General features: G+C 35.8%; 2 protein-coding genes across 3 annotated transcripts; both read left to right on the top strand.

Moving 5' to 3' along the window:
• The first annotated feature begins 15431 nt into the window (after window positions 1-15431).
• Window positions 15432-17214, top strand: LOC140875554 (uncharacterized). Of its 2 annotated transcripts, none has more exons than XM_073279270.1 (3): window positions 15432-15598; window positions 16011-16126; window positions 16746-17214. In XM_073279270.1, the coding sequence occupies exons 1-3, from the start codon at window positions 15494-15496 to the stop codon at window positions 17065-17067; spliced, it is 543 nt and encodes a 180-aa protein (XP_073135371.1). In that variant the 5' UTR covers window positions 15432-15493; the 3' UTR covers window positions 17068-17214. The 2 variants fall into 2 exon arrangements, with proteins under 2 accessions (XP_073135371.1, XP_073135372.1); XM_073279271.1 differs by lacking the exon at window positions 15432-15598 and adding an exon at window positions 15639-15863.
• A 1815-nt stretch (window positions 17215-19029) lies between these two features.
• LOC140864189 (uncharacterized) lies at window positions 19030-20455 on the top strand. Its single transcript, XM_073268181.1, has 2 exons — window positions 19030-19850; window positions 19948-20455. Exons 1-2 carry the CDS (start codon window positions 19030-19032, stop codon window positions 20453-20455), a joined length of 1329 nt encoding a protein of 442 aa, XP_073124282.1.
• The last annotated feature ends 1402 nt before the right edge of the window (window positions 20456-21857 follow it).

Genomic DNA, 21857 nt, shown 5'->3' with positions numbered 1-21857 from the left:
TACACAATCTATGCTAGCTCCAGAATAACATACTCCAATATTATCAAATTCTGACAACTCAACAAAATCGAAGTTCAAGAGATCATAGCAAAACTTACGTCTAAAAGAAGCTCTCGTTGCGGTGATCGTGAATCTCAACTCGGAATTGAAATCTAACGGTCGGATCGAGCGAATCAAGGGAAAGGAAAATCTTGAAAGCCATCCATGGCATCGATCAGTACGTACGAACGAGAGAGAGGGAGGAGAAGGGAGAGGGATGGAGTGATGTGATGGAGAGGATGGCAACTTGCTTGATAATAAAAATAAAATCCAACTTTTGCATTTCGGTCCTTTATTTCTCCAAGTTGCAAAGTAACCCCCTGATAAATATCAATACGATTCTTAAATACTGAAAACTCTGATTATCTTGATTAAACTCAATTATAATAAAATCGGGGCATTACAACTAATCTCAATTTTAGGGCAATTAGTAATTAAACATGATTAAAGGACCAAGGATTAGAAGCAATCAAAACACACAAAAAAAAAATTTATGGGAGGGTGCGCTCGAGTGGCACTTTTCTGCCGCTCGGGCGCCCCAAAATCTCCAACCTTTGGGTTGGATGAAATGGGGCTACGCTCGAGCTGCTATTTTCTGCAGCTCGGGCGCTGCCCTGTGCAGATGCAGGCCCGGTTTTCCTGCATCATAATCTTGATCCTTTGATCCCTTCAAATCCTTGATATTCAAGTCCAAAACACATCTTTATACATAGAACAAGATATAATCATGTCTACAAGTGTTTAATACATAACACTAGAAGTTTAGAATCCAACAAAAGTAATAAACTACACATGAAGTTCATAGAGTTACAACCAAGTTCAAGATTCTAACAACTTGTTCTAAGTCCAAAGTTCTCACTCTCAACTACAAACCCGAGTCCACACTTCTATCTCGATCATCGTCTCTCAAGGTTGTCTTTGACTTGATCCAGCCCATCCTATCGTCATGCACACATACAAACAAGACAATAGCCGAAAACATTCGGTGAGAATAAGATTCTCAGTATAAAAGACATAAACATGAAATATCATGTATATCAACTTCGAGATATAATAGCCGCTCCAGGCCTCAAGATTCGTGCACAATCTTGGGTTTGAAATTTAAAGCCTCTCCAGGCACTCAAGACTCGTATCTATCTTGGATAGAGGTTTTAAAACCGCTCAAGGCCTCAAGATTTATCTATAATCCTTGGATGGATCCATATTCGATAGTTCATCTCCGATACGACATCAATACAACATCAGTTATAATTTAAGGATCCACTACATGTGATGGATCAACAATTTAAATTCAAAAGCAAGAACATACAACAACAAGTATGTGATTTTCTTCGGGAATACTCAAGAGATCATCGATCTCAAGTATCATATCTCTTTCAATCGATGTCGTCTTATACCTTCTTATAACTCGCTTCTTGATTCTCGATTCTTAATGCTCCAAGCTGAACAATAACGTCAAGAGAGTATATATAAAATTTGCTCAAGTTCAATCAATCTCAAGGTAGAAAACAACTTCAAACCTTAATCAAAACTATCCCGGTTCGAAAGCTGGATTCTCGAGTCGTCAAACTTCTTATCCAAGCGGAAATTGAAGTAATACAAACTATAAGAGCAGCAAAGAACTCATATTATGTTCAGCTCAATCAACCAAAACTTAAAACAGTTTCAAATCATAAACCGGCGGTGTAACGGTATAAATCGGCAACCCGCAACTGAACCATATCAAATCTAACCTTCAAACCAACTTCATACACATGATAAACCAGAAAAATATCATCACATACCAACAAATCAGCAGCTATATATTTCGAATAAAGGCTGGAAATTTCATAACAAATTCAATCATTGTCTGTTCTTCGATCCGATTTTGATATAACAACACATATAATCTCAAGAACACAAATCCATGCTCAAAATCTGATTCCTCCCAACATAAATTTCGAAAACAAGTAATCATAAAAAAAACTTATGTTACTTCGAAGCTCTTGAAGAGAGGATTCCAGAACTATGCTCGTAATAAAAATTGGACGAATGGATCTTGCGCAATCAAAGTTGGAAAATCAAAACTCAATGAAGAAGATGAAGTTTCGGTGTTAGGCTGAAAAATATGATGCAAATACATCGATATACACGTTCATATACTTAAGATTCCATGTGTCCTCCACTACATGCAAAATTTGCATTTTGGCCCCTCAATTCTTTGTAATTTGCAATTCAGTCATCGGCCCTTATTTTAATTCAATTTCAATCCTAAATAATTTAATAATATTAGAATTTAAATCTAAACTCTAAAAATTCTCGAATTAAATATACTCGAATTAAAATTAAATAATCTCGGATTAAATCAAATAATTCCGGGCCTTACAGACGTACTCCTTTATGTTGTAGAAAAAATGATCTTCCAACAATTATTGGAATTAATCCTCAGAGGAAGAAGAATAAGAACTTCAGATCTCATCCATATGCTTGAAGAGGAAAAAGAGGGAGAAGTTCTTGGAAAACAAGAACAATATGGTCTAAACAAAAGGCCAGATCCTATAAATCTGGACAAAGAAGTGGACCATCAAGAAGTAGGATGTCATCCCAAGCCTCGAACTCATCTCAAAGCACGGGATGAACCACAACAAAAAAAAAACTTTCAAAAAGACTCATACCAGAGTTAATGAAAGTTTTAGAGATTGCAACTGCTAGAAATGTGGAGCAAAAGGTAACATTTCAACCAGTTGTCCAAAAAACAAGAGAAAATGAATAAAACACTTCGAATCTACTCCAGATATTGAAGAAGTGGTTTATTACCAAGAAATGATTCAAGTATACCAGTTTGATGATATTCCCTCAGACGAAAGTATATAAGAAGAAGAAGAAGAAAAAGAATAAGAAGAAGAAGAAGAAGAAGAAGAAGTCTTAAGTCGAGATTATTCGGATGGAGAGACAGAATCAAAATCTGACTGAAGAAGTATTTTGATGCGAAACACGGGAAGATTTATCTGATTTCTTTAGTCAAATCACAATATCTTATAATATGGTCCAGAAAATTATGAGAAAAAATCCTACTCTACAGAGATATCAAGGATTTTCTGCAGGACAAATTGAGAAATTCTTAGGAAATATTTGCCTAAGAAAGCATCATTTGATCTTTAAAGTTTCCAGAAGAGAAATGAAAATCCCAATGGAACTTACGGGAAATCGTATAGAAATGCAGTTAATTTCTTTAGAAGAAATAAAAGAGGAATTACAAAAGATCAAGCCAGAAATAGAAAGAACCATGTCTTGGATCCATATTGGAGCAGTCCAGATCATGGTAAAAGCTACTTCAAAGAATTAATAGATTCACCCATAGATATTTCTATATGCGATAAAATGATGGGTAATCTTCAAGATTCAATACTGGGAACTATCTCAAAAAATATTTGCGTAGGAAAAATTGTAGGATTTATTTATCCTATAATTGCCTACAATCTGGCAGATCAAAACTTCAGCCGAGCCTTGACACTACATCAAAATTTTAAGGGAAAAAAGGTTGATGAAAAACGAAATAGGCCATACTCTATTACCTGCCAGGTATCATATGTTTTATCTAATACACGTCATTCAGAATTGTTTATTAGAAACGATTTTATTGAAATATCAAAAATATTTGGAAAAGTTGCACAAGAAATAGATCCATATAAAATCGAGTTTCCATTAATACATGAAACTGATATACAAATCCAAGACAAACCGATTTTTCAAAGAAATCAAATTCTTAGATTAAAACCCAACAGACTATCTTTTCAAGTAGATAGAATCGCCAGTTACAGGTGGGGAAAAACACCGGTATAAGAAATCCAAACGGTACCAAAAAGCTTTTCAACCATCGGAAAGCTTAGATGTCCGGAGGGATGGAAAGAAGCCAAAATAGTATTTGATATTACAAGTCAGAGGAATCAATTCTCATGTAATACCATATACTATTTGGAACAACCAGTAATAGGAACATACCAATGAGTAATAAATATCGAAAACTTTGAAGTTTTATTAAGGGTGTTCCAAGAAGAAAACTTGATCAATTGGTTCTAGGTCTAGAGTTTTTCGAGGAACACAAACCTTGGAAACGTCTAGAAAATGGAATGGAATTTGTGGTATATAACCAATTATGGAAAATCCAATGAACACTTATTCATTCTCGATATACATCTCAGTTGGGATTTTATACGAGAATATAAAGCAGAATACTTTGCTGCTTATATTGATTCAGGAGCTGGGATTTGTACAGCTAAAAAAGGTATTTTCCAAAAGAATTGGAAGAAAAACTTCCTCAAATAGCTGGATAAGATTTCTCGAAAAGAATCTTAATCTTAAGTAAATGGATTACGAAATCTGAACTATTAATTGGTGGAGCTGGTCAAACACAAGGTAAAGGCACCACCGATTTATTTTCACGATACAGGAGCAGACATCTTGTTAGGAAATAATTTCCTACATATGTTTAAATCTTATACACAAGAAAACGAGACCAGAAGATTAATGTTCAAAACATCATGTGATCACAAAATCATATTCCAAAGACTAAGGGAGGCATTTTACAGAAAAATGCCAATCCAGTTTCGCAGCAAACGTGGTGCTGAAGGAAAACTTCTACACCCAAAAATGAAGGAATCCAAAAGATTTGGAGAAACAATGCTCCAAATAAAAACGAAGCAGGAACTCCAACCAGAAGAAATAGAGTTCCCTGAGATAGCTTTACAATTTTTTAAAATTAAGAAATAGAAAATTGATACAAAGTGAATTTGAGAAATTAAATAAATATTAGTGGATGCAATCTCTAAATAGTCCCTTAATTTTCCTCTTCAATGACAATTTCTTGTTGGATTTCAATTTCCTGAGTATTTGATATTCTTCGAAGATGATTTGATGTCTTGAGATTTGATTTGATGTCTTGATAAAATTAATTCGATGGATTAACACATTGATATCGAATTACACTTCAAAATTTGGGAAGAACGCGATGAACTCCTTGAATCGCGCCTTGAAATTTGTTATCTTGAATTTGATGAAGAACACGATCTTCTTGAATTTGATTTATTTGTTGAAGAACATGAACTTTTTGAATTTGATGAAGAACACAATCTTCTTGAATTTGATTTATTTGATGAAGAATGTGAGCTTCTTGAATTTGATGAAGAGCACAATCTTCTTGAATTTGATTTATTTGTTGAAGAACACGAACTTCTTGAATTTGATGAAGAACACGATCTTCTTGAATTTGATTTGTTTGATGAAGAACAAGAACTTCTTGAATGTGACTTGATAGAAAAATCTTGAATTCTTCTACTTCTTTGCTTCAGTCTTCTTTGTTGTGTGTTTTCTGTTGGTCATCTCCCCCTATATATAGCTTAATGATGCAGATGTTGGAGAACGGTGATCAGATCAATCAGAATTGATACCCGGTGCAGCGGAAGTTTAAAAATTTTATATGGAACGATTCCATAATGGGTATCAAAACTTTACGATTAAATTGTGCGTGTAAAAATTAAATAACAATTAAATTTTTTCCTCCAATCTCGAATCGAGATTATGGACACCAACAGATTACTCTGCTCTTGTTGTATATCCCAGGAACTGATGGACGAACAATTCTTCAATCAGGTCCACGAACGGAAATTTAATCCCTCTGATAGATTGCACTAGAAAATCTATCAGAAGTTTCTACGAAGAGAATTAACGAATTTGATCCGTTAAACCAGACTGTAAATTCAAAATTCACAGGCTGGATTTTCCCGAGCAGAGAGGGAGGGGGGCGGCCACTTAGAGAGAAAAACAGCTAGGGTTTTCGAAAATTGTGACCTCTGTTGTGTAATTTCTGTACTGCAATAACTTATTTATAATGTGGGCTGCTAACAGCTTAGGGCCCATTAGTCATAAGTTCAAGCCTGACAAGCAAAGCCCGCATGTTCAGAAATTAATATAAAATTCATCGTGACTCAGATTGATAAACCAATTTCACCAATGTGCACAGAAACCATTTCTGCATCTTTTAAAGTCAAAATAAATTTTTTTGAATCCGAATTCAGTGGTTTCCAAAAATGCCCATTCCTATGTCATTTTAGGAAATCTTACTCCTCTACTCTTAAATAAGAAGTCCCACTTCTTTGTTCATTAAATTTAACTCTTTAAATTTAACTATCTCAACGGGGATTAAAAATCCATTACTTGTGTGACCCTCAATGGTTCAGGGATACAGCTAGTCGTGGGCTCACAACTCCTTGTGACTCGGAACAACAATTTCCGACTTGCCCATCGAATCATGGTAAGAGCGTCTAGCAACATCGCCCCATGATTCCCTAGGTATCACTGATAGTGCCTGCAAGAACCAATAGATTTTGGTTAGCGTACAGTACGGTCCCTTCATCCATATATCCCGATCGAATCAACAACCATTGGTAAATCGAGAGTTGTTCGAGATTCGATAACTATGCAATGCATCTTGAAGATCAAATAGTGACATCGCATGTGCTACTAAGAAACCATTTCTTAAAACACATCATGTACTCTGGCCAGAGATTCGTCACACTAATATCTCCTCAGATTGCATAGGATATCCACACTCGCAAGTATGTGGTGAATCCTTGACAACAAAGCATCGACTCCTATATGTGTCGTAACTGTACCCAATCCCGACACCTGATGACCCCAATAGAGTCGGTAAACGAGTCAAAGTACAGTACTAGCATATAGAGTCTCAATGATGTTTCAAGTAGTAAGGACTAATGGTGTACAACCAAAACCGCGGACTTTATCCACTCGATAAGTGATAACCACTTGGAAAGTACGGATAGGGTAGTTCGATCATTCATCGTATGAATATCCATTTGCATGCTTTGAACATCTCTATGTTCCATACCAATGAAACGTGGTACTCGGCATCGCAAATGCTAGTCTCAATCTCGAGCGATCCTTATCCTTATTAACGGACGGCTCAATCGACTAGGAACCGTTTAGAATATACAGTGACTATAAGATATGTTTCATGATAGACATCCCCATGTGCTACCACATCTTACATACACTATAGTATATTCAAGGTCTTCATCTAAACATCTTATAGTATGTCACAACATAATAATATGATAAAAGATAAAGTAAACGCCTTTATAAAAGTGTAAATTATATTAAACAAAAGATTGTTTATACAAAGAGTCATCAAAACCCTTAGCCACAAGTTGGCTCACCGGGCACCCACTCTTTCAGCAGATTCCTACCATTTCGATTTGATGAAGTGTTGCAATTTGATTGGCTCCTCGTGATTTATTTGATGATTATCTTCCATTAATCATAAGATTTGATTTTAAATACTAAAAATATTAGTATTTTCTTCTATTTGATGCAAGATTTGATCTCAAATACTAAAAATATTAGTATTCTCTTCCAATTTGTGCAAGATGCAATCTTGATTTAAAAATCTTGATTTGATCACAAAATATATTAAAATATCAATTAATTAACTATTATTTTTTAGGAATTTAATCTTCCCAAAAATAGCTAATTGTTTTATTGATATTTAATTATTTCGTACTTGCCATATTTGAAGGTTGACAAATTTAATTGTCTACAAATATCCCCTCGAGAATTATTCACAAATGATTTTTTTTTTATTTTTTTTTTGAGTGAATAAGTCACGATAAATTACTTGCAGCAATTTCTTTGAGGTTTCACGAATCCTCAATTCAAATTTAATTCCCTCCAAATTTTCTTGCATCCATATTTTCTTCTTCACCAAGTAAGCGAAAGATATAAACTTTTATTTTCCCTTTATGCATCTTCTTTGGATGAAATTTTTTTTCTACCTTCAATTCATATCCATCATCGAAGCGACGGATTATTGAACAAAAGGCAATACGAGACATACACTTCAATTATTTGGCGAATTTCATCAAATGATATTGGAAGTGTACTGAAGACATTCTTTTTTTCAAGGTGATCATAGGCTCCAGGCGGTAAAAATATACGATCCCGTGTACGCTTCGTTATTCACATTTGATCGATATTCCAACATTATGAAGACATTTTGAGAAGCATGATGTCCACTCAATAATAAACGATTGACTTTTAAATTGTGAACCATTTACATATTTGTGTGATTTGAATTCTTTTTTGGGTCTTTTCATCGCCGGGCATATATATGATAAAGTCGTTCACAGTGCCAAAGAACTCAACAGCATTGATGAAGCGGATATTTGAATTTTTTTTTAATCTTGCGATTGCACATCACATATTTCGAGAGATTTTGAAATGTGGATCAAGTCCAATCAACTCAAGATGGTGGAAGTGCATAATTTGAAGGGCTTGGTGATTTGAAGAAGTGAAAAAAAATCTCATCCACTTTCTTGAAGAGGCAATGAAGAATGTTTTCCACTGCTCAACCACTTCATAAGATTGAGAAAAAAATACACTTTGATTGAAAATATTTCTCTTTTCGATGATGACGTTATCAAAAAAATTTGGACACGTCAACGATCCGATCCATCTTGAAAGATTTTTTTTTGTGATATTTTGATTGTGTTTAACTTTCACTGAAAATATAAGGCATATTAATATTTCATGTGAAAAGAAAACAAAAAATTCATGAATGTGCTCAGAATATATCTAAGTTGCCTACGTACCCAATATATAGTTCAAAAATTTGATTGTTTGAGATGGGGGTGCCGTGCACAGTTTATACTCATGCGGGCCAGGAGTATCTATTTCTTAACCACCCTAGACTAGGTGGAGATTTAATATTTTAACCACATAAAATACCATAAGTGGGAGAAATACAGTTTAACCTTTGGTGGAGCACATAACAGTTCAACCACATGTAATACCTTTGGTGGATACCGTTCATAGTTTATACTCTTGTGGGTCAGGAGTATTGGTAAAATATTAATCCCTTTTCTTGGAAATTTTTGTTTCTCTTGCTCTATGATATTCTTGAGTTGGAGGCCCTTCCGCTCCACTTGTAGTTATGCTCAACTCCATGTCATGGGTTCGAGTAGCTAATTCTTCAAATGTCTTGGGCTGGATTTCATGAAGGATATATCGAAGTCTCCAATGCATACCTTGGATGCACATCTCAATTGCAAAAGATTCGGACAATCGATCTTTGCAGTTAAGGCTCAAATTTCTCCATCGATTGATAAAGTCAATTACAGTCTCTTATTTCCATTTTCGTGAGTTTGTTAGCTCAATCATGCTAACTACTCGTCGAGTACTGTAGAAGTGATTGATAAATTCTTGTTCTAGTTGTTTCCAACTATCAATTGAACATGGCTCTATATCAGTGTACCAATCAAATGCGTTCCCTTTTAGTGAACGGACAAATTGCTTGACTAGGTAATCTTTGTATGTCCCAGCATTGTTACACGTTTCAATGAAATGAGCCACATATTGCTTTGGATTTCCTTTTCCATCAAATTGTTGAATCTTTGGAGGTTGATAGCCAGTCGGAATTCTTAAGTTATCAATCCTTTGTGAATATGGTTTGGCATAGGTGAGAGATGACTTTGAGCATCCATCGAGCTTTTCTTTGATAGTACCAATGATGAAGTCTTTTAACTGGTCCATGGAAACTAACCCATCAGATGAAAAATGTAAGTCTTTAATTTTTTCATTTTGTTTTTTCTTCAATGATGACTCAATTTCATCATTAGTTTCTAGGGGTGATCACGGTGCGGTTTTGCGGTTATTTTAAAAAAAATTAAACCAAATTGCCCTTTGTGGTTTGGTTATACTTTATTTTTTTTAATTGTGGTTTTACATATAAAATTGGTTTCGCGATTTTAAGCGGTTTTGAGCGGTTGCGGTCGGTTTGCGGTTTTTTTTTATGATAAGTAGAATGAAAAAAATTTCTCAAATTACCATAAAAAAAATTTCTCAAATTATTTAAAAAAATAATAGAAAAAAAAATAAATAATATATTTAAAGATAATATAACCACAAATAGTACAAAATATAATTATATTATTAATATATATAAGATAAAAATAAAGCATCAAAATAAAGTTAAAATAGATAAATAGGATGTTTTAAGTTTCATTTCTAATCATGATTATAAAATAACTTTGAATAATGTGTTGTGTTAAGAAAGAAATAAGAGAAAATAACAAAAGAATGTTGCGAGAGAAAGTGACGGTATGCAATTAGAAATAAGAAATATATTATATATTAATGTGTTGTTTATAACATTATTTAAAGAAACTTTATAAGACAAGGTGGTGCGGTGCGGGCGATTTTGGGTCAAAAAAATAACCGCACCGTCGAGGCGGTGCGGTTTCATGTTTTTTAAAAAAAAATTGCGGTTACTTATAAAAAAGGGAAAAAAGCGGTGCGATGTGATTTGGTGCGGTCGGTTCGGGCGGTTATTAAAAAAGTTTGATCACCCCTATTAGTTTCATCTTCTTTGTCCATGTAACTTGTATCAGTATGGTTTATCTTGTCCATCAACTTCATAATTTGGGAATCCTGTTCTTGAACATGTCTCGAGAGTCCCTCAATGGCCTTTGTCAAATTTGCTATTTGATCTTCTAAAGTTGTGACATTTGTCACCATCACGCTTTCTATGTGAAAGTTCTGATGGGTCTCAAGAAAATGGGTTTGCTCAGAAGATTCTTGTAATTTCTTAGACATGCTTCTTGTGATGACTCCAAGACTTCCAGGTGACTTTGTAGTATAAATCTTCATGTTAGTGATTTTTCATTGGTGAACATGATGGCTTAGAAATTTTGATGAAGAGAAAAGATGAAGGGTAGAGATGGTCCCACTGGGCGTGCCAAAATTTGTAATACCTTTTTTTTATTTCTTAAAATTAAGAAATAGAAAATTGATACAAAGTGAATTTGAGAAATTAAATAAAGATTGGTGGATGCAATCTCTAAATAATCTCTTGATTTTCCTCTTCAATGACAATTTCTTGTTGGATTTGAATTTCCTGAGTATTTGATATTCTTTGAAGACGATTTGATGTATTGAGATTTGATTTGATGTCTTGATAAAATTAATTCGATGGGTTAACACCTTGATATCGAATTAAACTTCAAAATTTGGGAAGAACGCGATGAACTCCTTGAATCGCGCCTTGAAATTTGTTATCTTGAATTTGATGAAAAATACGATCTTCTTGAATTTGATGAATAACACGATCTTTTTGAATTTGATTTATTTGTTGAAGAACATGAACTTCTTGAATTTGATGAAGAACACAATCTTCTTGAATTTTATTTATTTTATGAAGAATGCGAGCTTCTTGAATTTGATGAAGAGCACAATCTTCTTGAATTTGATTTATTTATTGAAGAACACGAACTTCTTGAATTTGATGAAGAACACGATTTTTTTGAATTTGATTTGTTTGATGAAGAACAAGAACTCTTGAATGTGACTTGAGAGAAAAATCTTGAATTCTTCCACTTCTTTGCTTCAGTCTTCTTTGTTGTGTGTTTTTTGTTGGTCATCTGCCCCCTATTTATAGCTGAATGATGCAGATTCCTACCATTTTGATTTGATGAGGTGTTGCAATTTGATTGGCTCCTTCTGATTTATTTGGTTATTATCTTCCATTAATCACAAGATTTGATTTTAAATACTAAAAATATTAGTATTTTCTTCTATTTGATGCAAGATTTGATCTCAAATACTAAAAATATTAGTACTCTCTTCCAATTTGTGCAAGATGCAATCTTGATTTAAAAATCTTGATTTGATCACAAAATATATTAAAATATCAATTAATTAACTATTTATTTTTTAGGAATTTAATCTTCCCAAAAATAGGTAATTGTTTTATTGATATTTAATTATTTCGTACTTGCCATATTTGAAGGTTGACAAATTTAATTGTCTACACAAAGGTATCCCAAGAAGATGCTAAGAGAAGGATTAAAGAAAATTAAAATGAAAATCCTTTAGCATGGTGGGAAATAAACCAACTACAAGCCAGACTTAAAATCAAGGAAGGCAAAGAGTATAAGTTTGTAAGATGCAAGCCTATCCCGATGAACATAATCGACCAGAAGGATATGCATATTATTATCAAGGAACATTTGGACCTTGGGCTGATCAAAGCAGGAGTATCACCATATTGCAGTCCGTGCTTTTTGCTCAAAAATAATGGTGATATCAAGAGAAACAAACCCAGGTTAGTCATTTATTACCAAGAAATAAATAAAATCTTGAAATTTGATGGGTATTTCATACCAAGTAGAGATCATATAATCAGTTGTATATACAGCGCAAAAGTGTTCTTTAAATTTGATTGTAAGTCTGGATTTTATTAAACTCGGAAGGAGGAAAGCAAGAAATTCACAGCTTTCTCCACGCCACAAGGACATTATATTTGTCAATTGTTACCAATGAGATTGGATAATTCACCCCAAATATTTCAAAGAAAAATGGATAATTTATTTAAAGATTTTTTTGGGTTTATGTTTGTCTATATTGATGATGTTCTAATAGCATCAAAGAAGATGGATGAGCACATAAAACATTTAGAAATTTTTTCTAAAGTGTTTAAGCAAGAAAAAGCAGTCATTGCTACAAAAAAAAATTGAATTCCTTGGAAGAGAATTAGATGAATCAAAAATAATTCTGCAACATATTGTAAAAAATGTGCAAAATTTTCTATAGATTCTTAAAGACAAGAAGCAGCTCCAAAGTTTTTAGGAGTTGTTGATTTTGCTGGAATTTTCATAAAAACTCCAGCAAAACACAGAAATATAGTCAGTCCATTACTAAAAAGGGATGCTAGATTCATATGGACAGAAGATCACGCTAAAGAACTGAGCCAACTAAAATAGATTTGCAAAAATCTCTAAAAAAAAATGGTTATCCCTCAAGATGAAGATGAACTAGTATTATACACAGATGCTAGTGACCATTGGTGGGCAACAGTTCTTACAAAGCTCACACCAAATGGGGAACAATCATGCAGATACTACAGTGGTCTATTCTCTAATGTAGAAGCAGCAAGATGTCATATCAAAGAAAAGAAATTCTTTTCGGTAAAAAAAAGCCTTTGAAAAATGGCCATTATTTTTACTTGCTAAGAAATTTACTTTAAAAGTTGATAATATACAGGTAAAATCTTTTTTAAAGAATAAAATTGAATCTAAACCAGAAAAGACTAGACTATTAAGATGACAAGCTTTATGTCAAAATTATATTTTTGATATTGTTATCATTAGATCTCATGAAAATATTCTTGCACATTTCTTAACAAGGGATGGACAGCGTTGATGTCGATGTCATCATGAAAATGCAGAGGCATTTGAGAAAACACCTTGAAATGCTTCAAAACGAGTTCAATAAGCTTTCCATAAACGCAAAAGTGGCGGGTAGGCTACAACAAGTTATAAGAGAACTGTCTCTGATTGAATCACAAGATGCATACAGGCTTATACTCAGTTATGGTATGTATTACAAAAGTCGATCCTCCAAGCTATTGAGAAACCACTGGTTTCACAAAAGGATAGTTTTCGAGTACCTGACTCTACACCTGGAGCAGGGGATTCAAGTACCCCTAGCACAAGTGCTAAGTTGAGATCATTTTTGAATGACTCGACCCAAGCAAAAATTGAGACTTTAGATCCTTATCTTGAGCCATCAAGTCAACCTTTCACCTCAGGGATTGAAGAGGGAGAGATCAATTTTAGACATCAAACTGACAAGGGAAAAACTAAGGTTGGTACTAAAAAAATTGTAATTTCTCCTTTTCAGGTATATCAACAAACTTGGGAGAAATTAAAAATCGGAGTAGGAATTAATCCGGCTACAAGTCGGGTTGATATTGCAGGAAAATATCCAAGAATGTGGATGAAACCCAATGCCCATCAAAAATATGTTGAACTATGGTATGATTTTGGGGCACTTGCCTCGGTTTATACCACATCTCCAGGGTTCCCGGATATATCATTTTTTTCCAAAATGGATGCTTCCATGAAACTTGGGAAAATAATGATTATTTGTCTAGAGAAAATATTTTGGAATTATACTTTTTCAGTACTGCACCAGAACCTGCGGGGAAAGGCTACATGAAGCCTTTCACTTCATCAAAATTAGGAGGCCGGAGATAAATGCTCAAAAATTTATTAAGGATCCTCCAACAGAAGAAATGCTCATGGTCTCTACACTTAGTGAAGAAGACATCTCTACTAGGAGAGTGTGGGGAATATGGATCTGTCTCACAGAGATGGACAAAGTCAAGTTTCTGTTCAAATTTTACCAAAATTCAGTTAACGGATCTTTCTTGTTAAACACAATGACAGTTAAAACTACAGGATTTGCAGAAGAAATATTTGAAAAGAAAAGAAATCTTCTGCGGAATAACAAGCTATCGGGGAGTAAAGAAACTCGATCGTCGAAAATTTTATAACATGGCTCATATCGGAATATGGATGGAGAACATCTGCCTAGACTACCCAAACCAAAAGGATCCAGAATTCGGGAAGGGTTTTCGTCCAAGATCTGACCGAAAACACATTGCAGAAACAAATCCAAGTGGAAAAGGCCCACACGAAAAGAATTTTCCACGGGGACCTCAAAAGCCAAAGATTATCCGACAAAAATAAAAGAAAAAATGTGACCCAACCTCCACTAGATGGGATGGACTACTCAGAACTACCCGACAAAAGAATATGTCAGCAATAAGTCATGAAAACAGCTGGCCAGCAATAATGTAAAGTGGTGAGGAAGTTTGTAGTTCAGATTTCAAATTCGTGAAGGACCTCTATAAATAAAAAGCAGGAAGAAGATGAAGGCACTGACCATTCTCTTTAATTTTCTTCAAAATAAAATTTGTAATATTTCTCTTCTACTTTATGTGTTTTGTAATTTTCGCTACTATAAGTAGCTAAACAAGTAATTTTCTCCTCTACAAGAGTGTACTAATGTAATAATATTTGTAATGTCTGAATAAAATCAGGTTCTTCCCTATCATGTTGCTTTCATTCAAAAATTAAGTCTATTACTGTACGTCTTAAGGTAGGAAACGAAACAAGGTTGTGTTGGGTATTGCTGTAGAAATCTACGACAAGAAGCATCGGTTGCGATCGTGTTGTTAGGTTGTGAAGAACAGTCTATAAAACCCGGTGTATATAATCCGACAGCATTTCGGTCAAAGAAGTAATAATCTTAGTTTATTTTACGAAAGTATGATGGGCAAAAAAAATAAAAAATAATAAAAAGAAGGGTAAAATGGTAATTTAAACTAAATTAGGAAAAATTTCGAAACAAAAAGGACTAAAATGTTACACTAAAAAGATAAATGAGTAATTTGGGAATAGACCTAAACAAAAGGGACCAAATTGAATATTACCCTGAAATCCCATATTTTTACTTTGAACACCTCGAAATTGACTGATACGACGTCGTATGTGATGGTCATCTCCACAATTTTGATAAATTCGCAGGCAAATCACCTCCTCGTTTCCGAAGTGATTTGGGTATGGGATCCTCTGTGATTAGCCCGGAGGACGTGCTGGAGACTCTCATGAACGATGGCACAATCGACGCGATGCGACTCAAGATAATCAATCAGCTCAAAACTAACGTCAGCTATTCCTCTGTGCTCGTTTTCATTTGTGTGTGTTGTGTCGATGTTTTTCCATTGAGATATGTGGGTTTTCTGTTGGGAATCATTCGACGGCGTACGTGTAAATCAATGTATCTGAAAGTTTTTTCCAATGTCTTGAATTTTCCGAGGTTTGATAAACGATTTGGTGATGCATGTTCGAGGAATTGGACTAAATTGTTTTACTTTGGAGGCGATTTTTAGGCAATGAAGTGTTTCTGGTCGTTATCGGACTTCTTTAATGGTCTGTGCCTGTTTTGATGTTAAAAATTAAAAATTAAAAAAAATGAATTTTACCGTAAAATCAATTTTCTCATTTATATGATGTGTGGAATCAGGATTATTTGGTCGAAAGTAGTTCGATTTTAATGGTGGGATGTATACTTTGCAGGGGGAGCTCAAGAGTAATGCCATAAAAATGATGGAGCAGAGTAAGGTACTCAATACTCCTGGTGCTGAAAAACAGACAAAACGAGAGTTATTTGATGCACTTCGACAAGAACTTGAGTAAGCGATCATTTGTTTCCACTTTCTTTAATGTTGGAATATGATTAACTAGAACAATTTTAAAATAGCTATTCATGCTCATGCTTGTAGTAAGTGCCCATTTTGCTTGTGGCGGATATCAAATCTGATACTACACCCTGTGTTGGGACAGATGGTTAAAATTCACTAGACGCAGTGTGGCATATGATGCGGTATCAAGTCTCGTAGAAGGTTTTAAGTGTGTGTTTATGGACCTATGAAGTCATTAAAATACTTAAGTAAAACCGATAATTTCTCCCACTTCTTGGAGTTTGATTGACTTGAATACGAAAACTTCCAGCTTGTTAAGAAATTTGCATTTAGGATCATCCTGGCTAGTTCATTAAAATACTTAAGTAAAACCGATAATTTCTCCCACTTCTTGGAGTTTGATTTACTTGAATACGAAAACTTCCAGCTTGTTAAGAAATTTGCATTTAGGATCATCCTGGCTAGTTCCTGGGGTTTGTATATCGTGGACAGTCAAGTTTCATGTGATGGTTTACTTTATTACTGAAAAGCAATACATATTTTGGTGATCTCAAATTAGTAACAGGATCATCATTTAGAGAAGTCTCATGTTGGTGCCAATTATATGCAGAGGTCCTGTACTTGAGAAGGCATCCAAATCAGTATGGGAGTTGATTTTGGATCAAAATGGTTTGGGAAAGGAGATAAGTGAAACTGTTGAAAGAGTCTTTTGTCAACTAAGTGGTCAAGACCCCCCATTGTTTCCTCCATCAAGCAGTGAAACCAAGCCTGAGAAAGAGAAAAAGACTGCCTCTTCTTCCTCTTCATCCAAGAAAAGAAGTTTTAGCGAAGTGAGCAAGGAAGGAGTGCATGTACTTGCAAACGAGTCGTCTGATGGATCAGCCATGACAGATAACGTAACCAGATCTCTATCACCACATTTGGGAAAATAGAACGTGCATATATCCCTGTTGATTCGCGCTGGCTAACTTAGTTTTGTAGTTGTGAACGAGCAAAAAGTGAAACGGAAATCTGATGTAACAAACACGTAAAATCTTCTTGTTTCACAATTGTTATGGGGATGTTTCTATCTTTGTTTGTGTCTGTCATATGCTTGCTCTAGCTTATGTATCTTATGGTAATAACTTAGTGTTGAGAGTTGTTTGTGTTTTTGCCTTTCTGGTACCTTGTTTTTGCATTGGACCGTGACTAATGAAGTTCAGAAAATGATCCCATGGCGTTTATATTCAGATTTGAAATTCAGTTGTCAGTCTTTGCAAACATTTGTTATTGCAACTTTTTATATATAATAAATAATAATAATAAACCAAGTGCTCTGTGTGAAGTAAATCAAAAATCTTGTCCTTTGGCAAGTTCTCCTCCTTCCTGTTCGTTCCCTTGTAACAAGGTTTCTCTTTTGCTTGTTTGTCCCCTCTCGATAGTTCCCGTCGCTTACCTCTCTTCTCTCCAGGATATGGCTTCTTCAAGCACTCCACCTATTTCGGCAAAGGACTTCTACAAACAATTAACTTTGGAAGAAGAAGAAGGTGAATCACTACATCTCCCGGTCTCAAAGGAAGCAACGGAAAATCAAGACTACCAAAATTGCTTAGTTGGTCGTCTCTTAACCGATCGACAAGTCAATTTTACAGCTATGCAAAACACATTGGCGTCCGTCTGGCGTCCAGTTAAAGGAGTCAGAATCATGACCCTTGGGCCAAATCTCTATCTCTTTCAATTCTTCCATGTGCTGGATATGCAAAGGGTTATTAAAGATGGACCATGGACGTTTGATCAACATTTGCTTGTTTATAAGCCTTTAGAATTCGGGTTAACTCCACAACAGGTGCCACTCTATCAAGTGGACTTCTGGGTTCAAGTATATGACCTTCCAATTGGGTTTATGTCTGAACGGGTGGCAACAGAGATTGGTAACTTCATCGGACGGTTCACAGAAGCAGATACTAATAATTTTTATTGGGATATGGAGGGAATGCATGCGGATTCGAGTCTCAATAGACATTAGATGCCTGATAAAGATGAGGATGAAGTTACAAAAAATAGGAGAAGAATGGAGCTGGGTAAATTTCAAGTATGAAAAATTACCTACATTCTGTTTTTTCTGCGGAATCATTGGCCATTCCGAAAAGTTCTGTGAAAAATTCTTCGATTTTTCAGACAAATCAGTTGAAAAATTCTATGGGACTTGGCTTCGTGCACCTACTCGTCGTGCTACTCCTGGTATTGGTGCAAGATGGTTACGCCCAGATAATGTTTCAGAGAATTCAGGAGGCTCATCCGGCGATGGTGAAGATCGGAGTATGGTCTTGGCGGGCCCACACCAATCAAATCTTTCAAACATCCATGATCAAATCATGAAGCATGGTGAAGATACAGAAGCTACAAAAAGTATGGGGGACACAGTTAGCACTTACGTGGTTGCTTCTAATCCACATGATCTGGAAAGTATCATCATAACTGATCAAAAACGTCGCCGAGTCGAGGACCCACAAGGAAAGGGCCAAACCACTATTGGGCCAGTTGAAATGCAAGTGGATAAATCCCTTTCCATTCCAAAAAACTTTTTGAAGGCGGGCTCTGGATCCCAGGCCCGCCCAAACCAATGAGCACCATCAGTTGGAACTGTCGTGGGCTTGGCAACCCACGTACAGTTCAAGAGATCTTGGGCTTCACGTCCAAGTTTAAGCCTAATTTTGTTTTTTTTTATGGAGGTTAAGACCTCTTGTAGCTATGTTAAATCTATAAAACAGAAGTTGAATTTTGAAGGTCTTTTCTTCGTTCCTGGCCACAACAACGGCGGAGGCCTTGCCTTATTTTGGAAACATAAGCATATGGCAAAACTCCTTGCATATTTTTTTAATTTCATTGATGTTGAAGTCTCTATTCCGGGTATGATGGCTTGGCGTTTGACGGGTTTTTATGGATTTCCAGAGCGCAATAGACGTAACCAATATTGGAATATGTTGCAGATGCTTTCTCAAAGGTCAGCTCTTCCTTGGTGTTGTACAGGTGATTTTAATGATCTTATCTCTCAGTCTGAGAAAAGAGGACGAATTTTGCATCCAACAAACCTTATCAATGGTTTTCGAGAAGCTGTAGTTGATAGTGGATTGGTTGACTTGGGTATGAAGGGCCACTGGTTTACATGGGAAAAAAGCCGAGGTACAAATTCGTTTGTTGAAGAAAGGTTAGATCAGGCCATGGCTACTAATCAGTGGTTGGATGTTTTTAGGATGGCTGAGGTTTGTAACTTGGAGGTAGTCTCTTTTGATCACAGTGCAATCTTTTTAAATATCTATTCCAATGTTATTGGTAAGAAAAGACGATTTCGCTTTGAGAACGCATGGCTCATTGAATCAGAATGCAAATCAGTGGTACATCATAGTTGGATGATTGGTGATGAAGGAAATATCCAACATCGTATTGCAACTTGTGGTACGCATCTTCAAAAATGGGGAGACAAAGTGAATTTCCGCTTTAGAAATGCCATATCTCACTGTAGAGAACAACTTCGTATTTTGAAGCGTCGTCGATGTACCTCGGTTGATGATGATCGTATTGAGCACATTAAACAGAATCTATCTTCCCTACTGGCCCAAGAAGAAGTTTTCTGGAAGCAACGAGCCAAGATATTTTGGCTACAAGCTGGTGATAACAACTCAAAGCTCTTCCATAATTATGCTTCATCACGCAAAAGGAAGAACCTGATCAAATGGTATGGAGGATCTTATTATGAATTATTTTCAGAATCTTTATTCTTCAAATGGTTGTATTGATAATCACATTATATCACAAGTTCCAAGACGGATTAGTGATCATCAAAATCACATACTTATCCGCCCCTATGAAGATCAGGAAGTATGGGCCGCACTTCGCTCTATGAACAAAGACAAATCACCTGGTCCCGACGGTATGAACCCTGGGTTCTACCAGCACTTCTGGGAAATCACAGGACCTCATGTCACAACAGCTTACCTGGACTTTTTAAACAATGGTTACCTGTCGGATGATATCAATGACACCTTGATTGCTCTAATCCCAAAGAAGAAACGCCCTAAATATCTATCTGATATCCGCCCTATTTCCTTATGCAATGTCATATACAAGATAGTGGCCAAGATGATTGCTAATCGTCTCAAAGGAGTGCTCAATTCTATCATTTCTCCCTCTCAAGGTGCTTTTATCCCAGGCAGACACATCACTGATAATGTTCTCATTGCCTTCGAACTTGGTCATTACTTAAAGCGGAAATCCCAAGGCAAGAATGGAGTTGCAGCTCTTAAACTAGACATGTCGAAAGCATTTGATCGTGTTGAATGACTTTTCTAAAACATATGCTCCTTCTTCTGGGCTTTAATTCACAGTGGGTTGAACTAGTTATGAAGTGTGTATCTTCGGTGCGTTATACGATGGTGCATAATGGTCACGAGATAGGGCCAATTATACCACAACGTGGACTTCGTCAAGGGGATCCTCTATCCCCCCATCTTTTTCTGATTTGTATGGAAGGACTTTCAACTCTTTTGCATGCAGAAACGAGGCGAGGAAATATTCATGGTATTCAAGTAGCCCGCAACGCCCCAAAAATCTCACATCTCTTTTTCGCGGATGATAGCTTCTTATTCTTCTGGGCAACAACGGATGAATGTGCTACTGTTAAACAATGTCTTAGGACTATTGAGATCGCATCTGGGCAGACAGTAAACTTATCCAAATCTTCCATTACTTTCAGCCCTAATCTTTCAAATGAACAGAAGTACTTAATGCAAGAAATCCTTGAAGTGAACTACACTACAAACCATGGGGATTACCTAGGTCTCCCATCAATGGTAGGCAGAAAGAAATCGAAAGTTTTTGCTTTCTTAAAGGAAAAATCCTGGAAACGAATGAAAGGGTGGAGGAATAAATGTCTTTCTAGAGCTGGCAAGGAAATTCTCCTCAAGGCAGTAGTAGTTCAAGCCCTCCCAACTTATGTGATGAGTGTGTTTCTTCTCCCGCTTACGCTTTGTTCCGAGTTAGAACGTATGATGAACTCCTATTGGTGGGGTAAATCAGAAACTGCTAGAGGCGGGATAAAATGGCTTAGGTGGGATAAGCTTTCGAAGAGCAAGGCAGAGGGTGGCTTGGGATTTCGTAAGATTCACGAATATAATATGGCCCTTCTACCGAAACAGAGTTGGAAGCTTGTCATAGATCAAAACTCTTTACTTGCCCAAATCTTCAGAGTTCGTTACTACCCTTCTTCTAACTTCATGGAAGCTAAAATTGGGTCTAACCCAAGCTATGTTTGGCGAAGCTTATTGGCAACTCAAAATCTTATTCGCCGAGGTGCTCGACGTTGTATCGGTTTCGGAAACCAGACTCTCATCTGGGGAACACCATGGCTTCCTGATCCAAATAATCCATTTATATCATCAGTCTGTCCCCCAGAGTTACACCATGCCTCAGTTAATGCTTTGAGGATGTCACATACAGGAGACTGGGATTTGGATATATTGAATGATCTATTCGAGGAGCGAGACAAGAGATTAATTCTATCAACTCCTCTGAGCATTCACAACACTGAAGACAAATGGATATGGGGTCTCGACAACAAAGGTCTTTACTCCGTGAAAAGTGGGTATAAAATGTTGTCTTCCTCCCAAGGAACAACTTCATCGAGAAATGAGATAAACTGGCTTCTGATTTGGCAACTAAAGATCCCTCCAAAAGTTCGCAACTT

Source organism: Henckelia pumila, chromosome 1 (assembly GCF_033568475.1).
Source record: "Henckelia pumila isolate YLH828 chromosome 1, ASM3356847v2, whole genome shotgun sequence".
Lineage (NCBI taxonomy): Eukaryota > Viridiplantae > Streptophyta > Magnoliopsida > Lamiales > Gesneriaceae > Henckelia > Henckelia pumila.
This window is presented reverse-complemented; position numbering and strand designations above follow the sequence as displayed.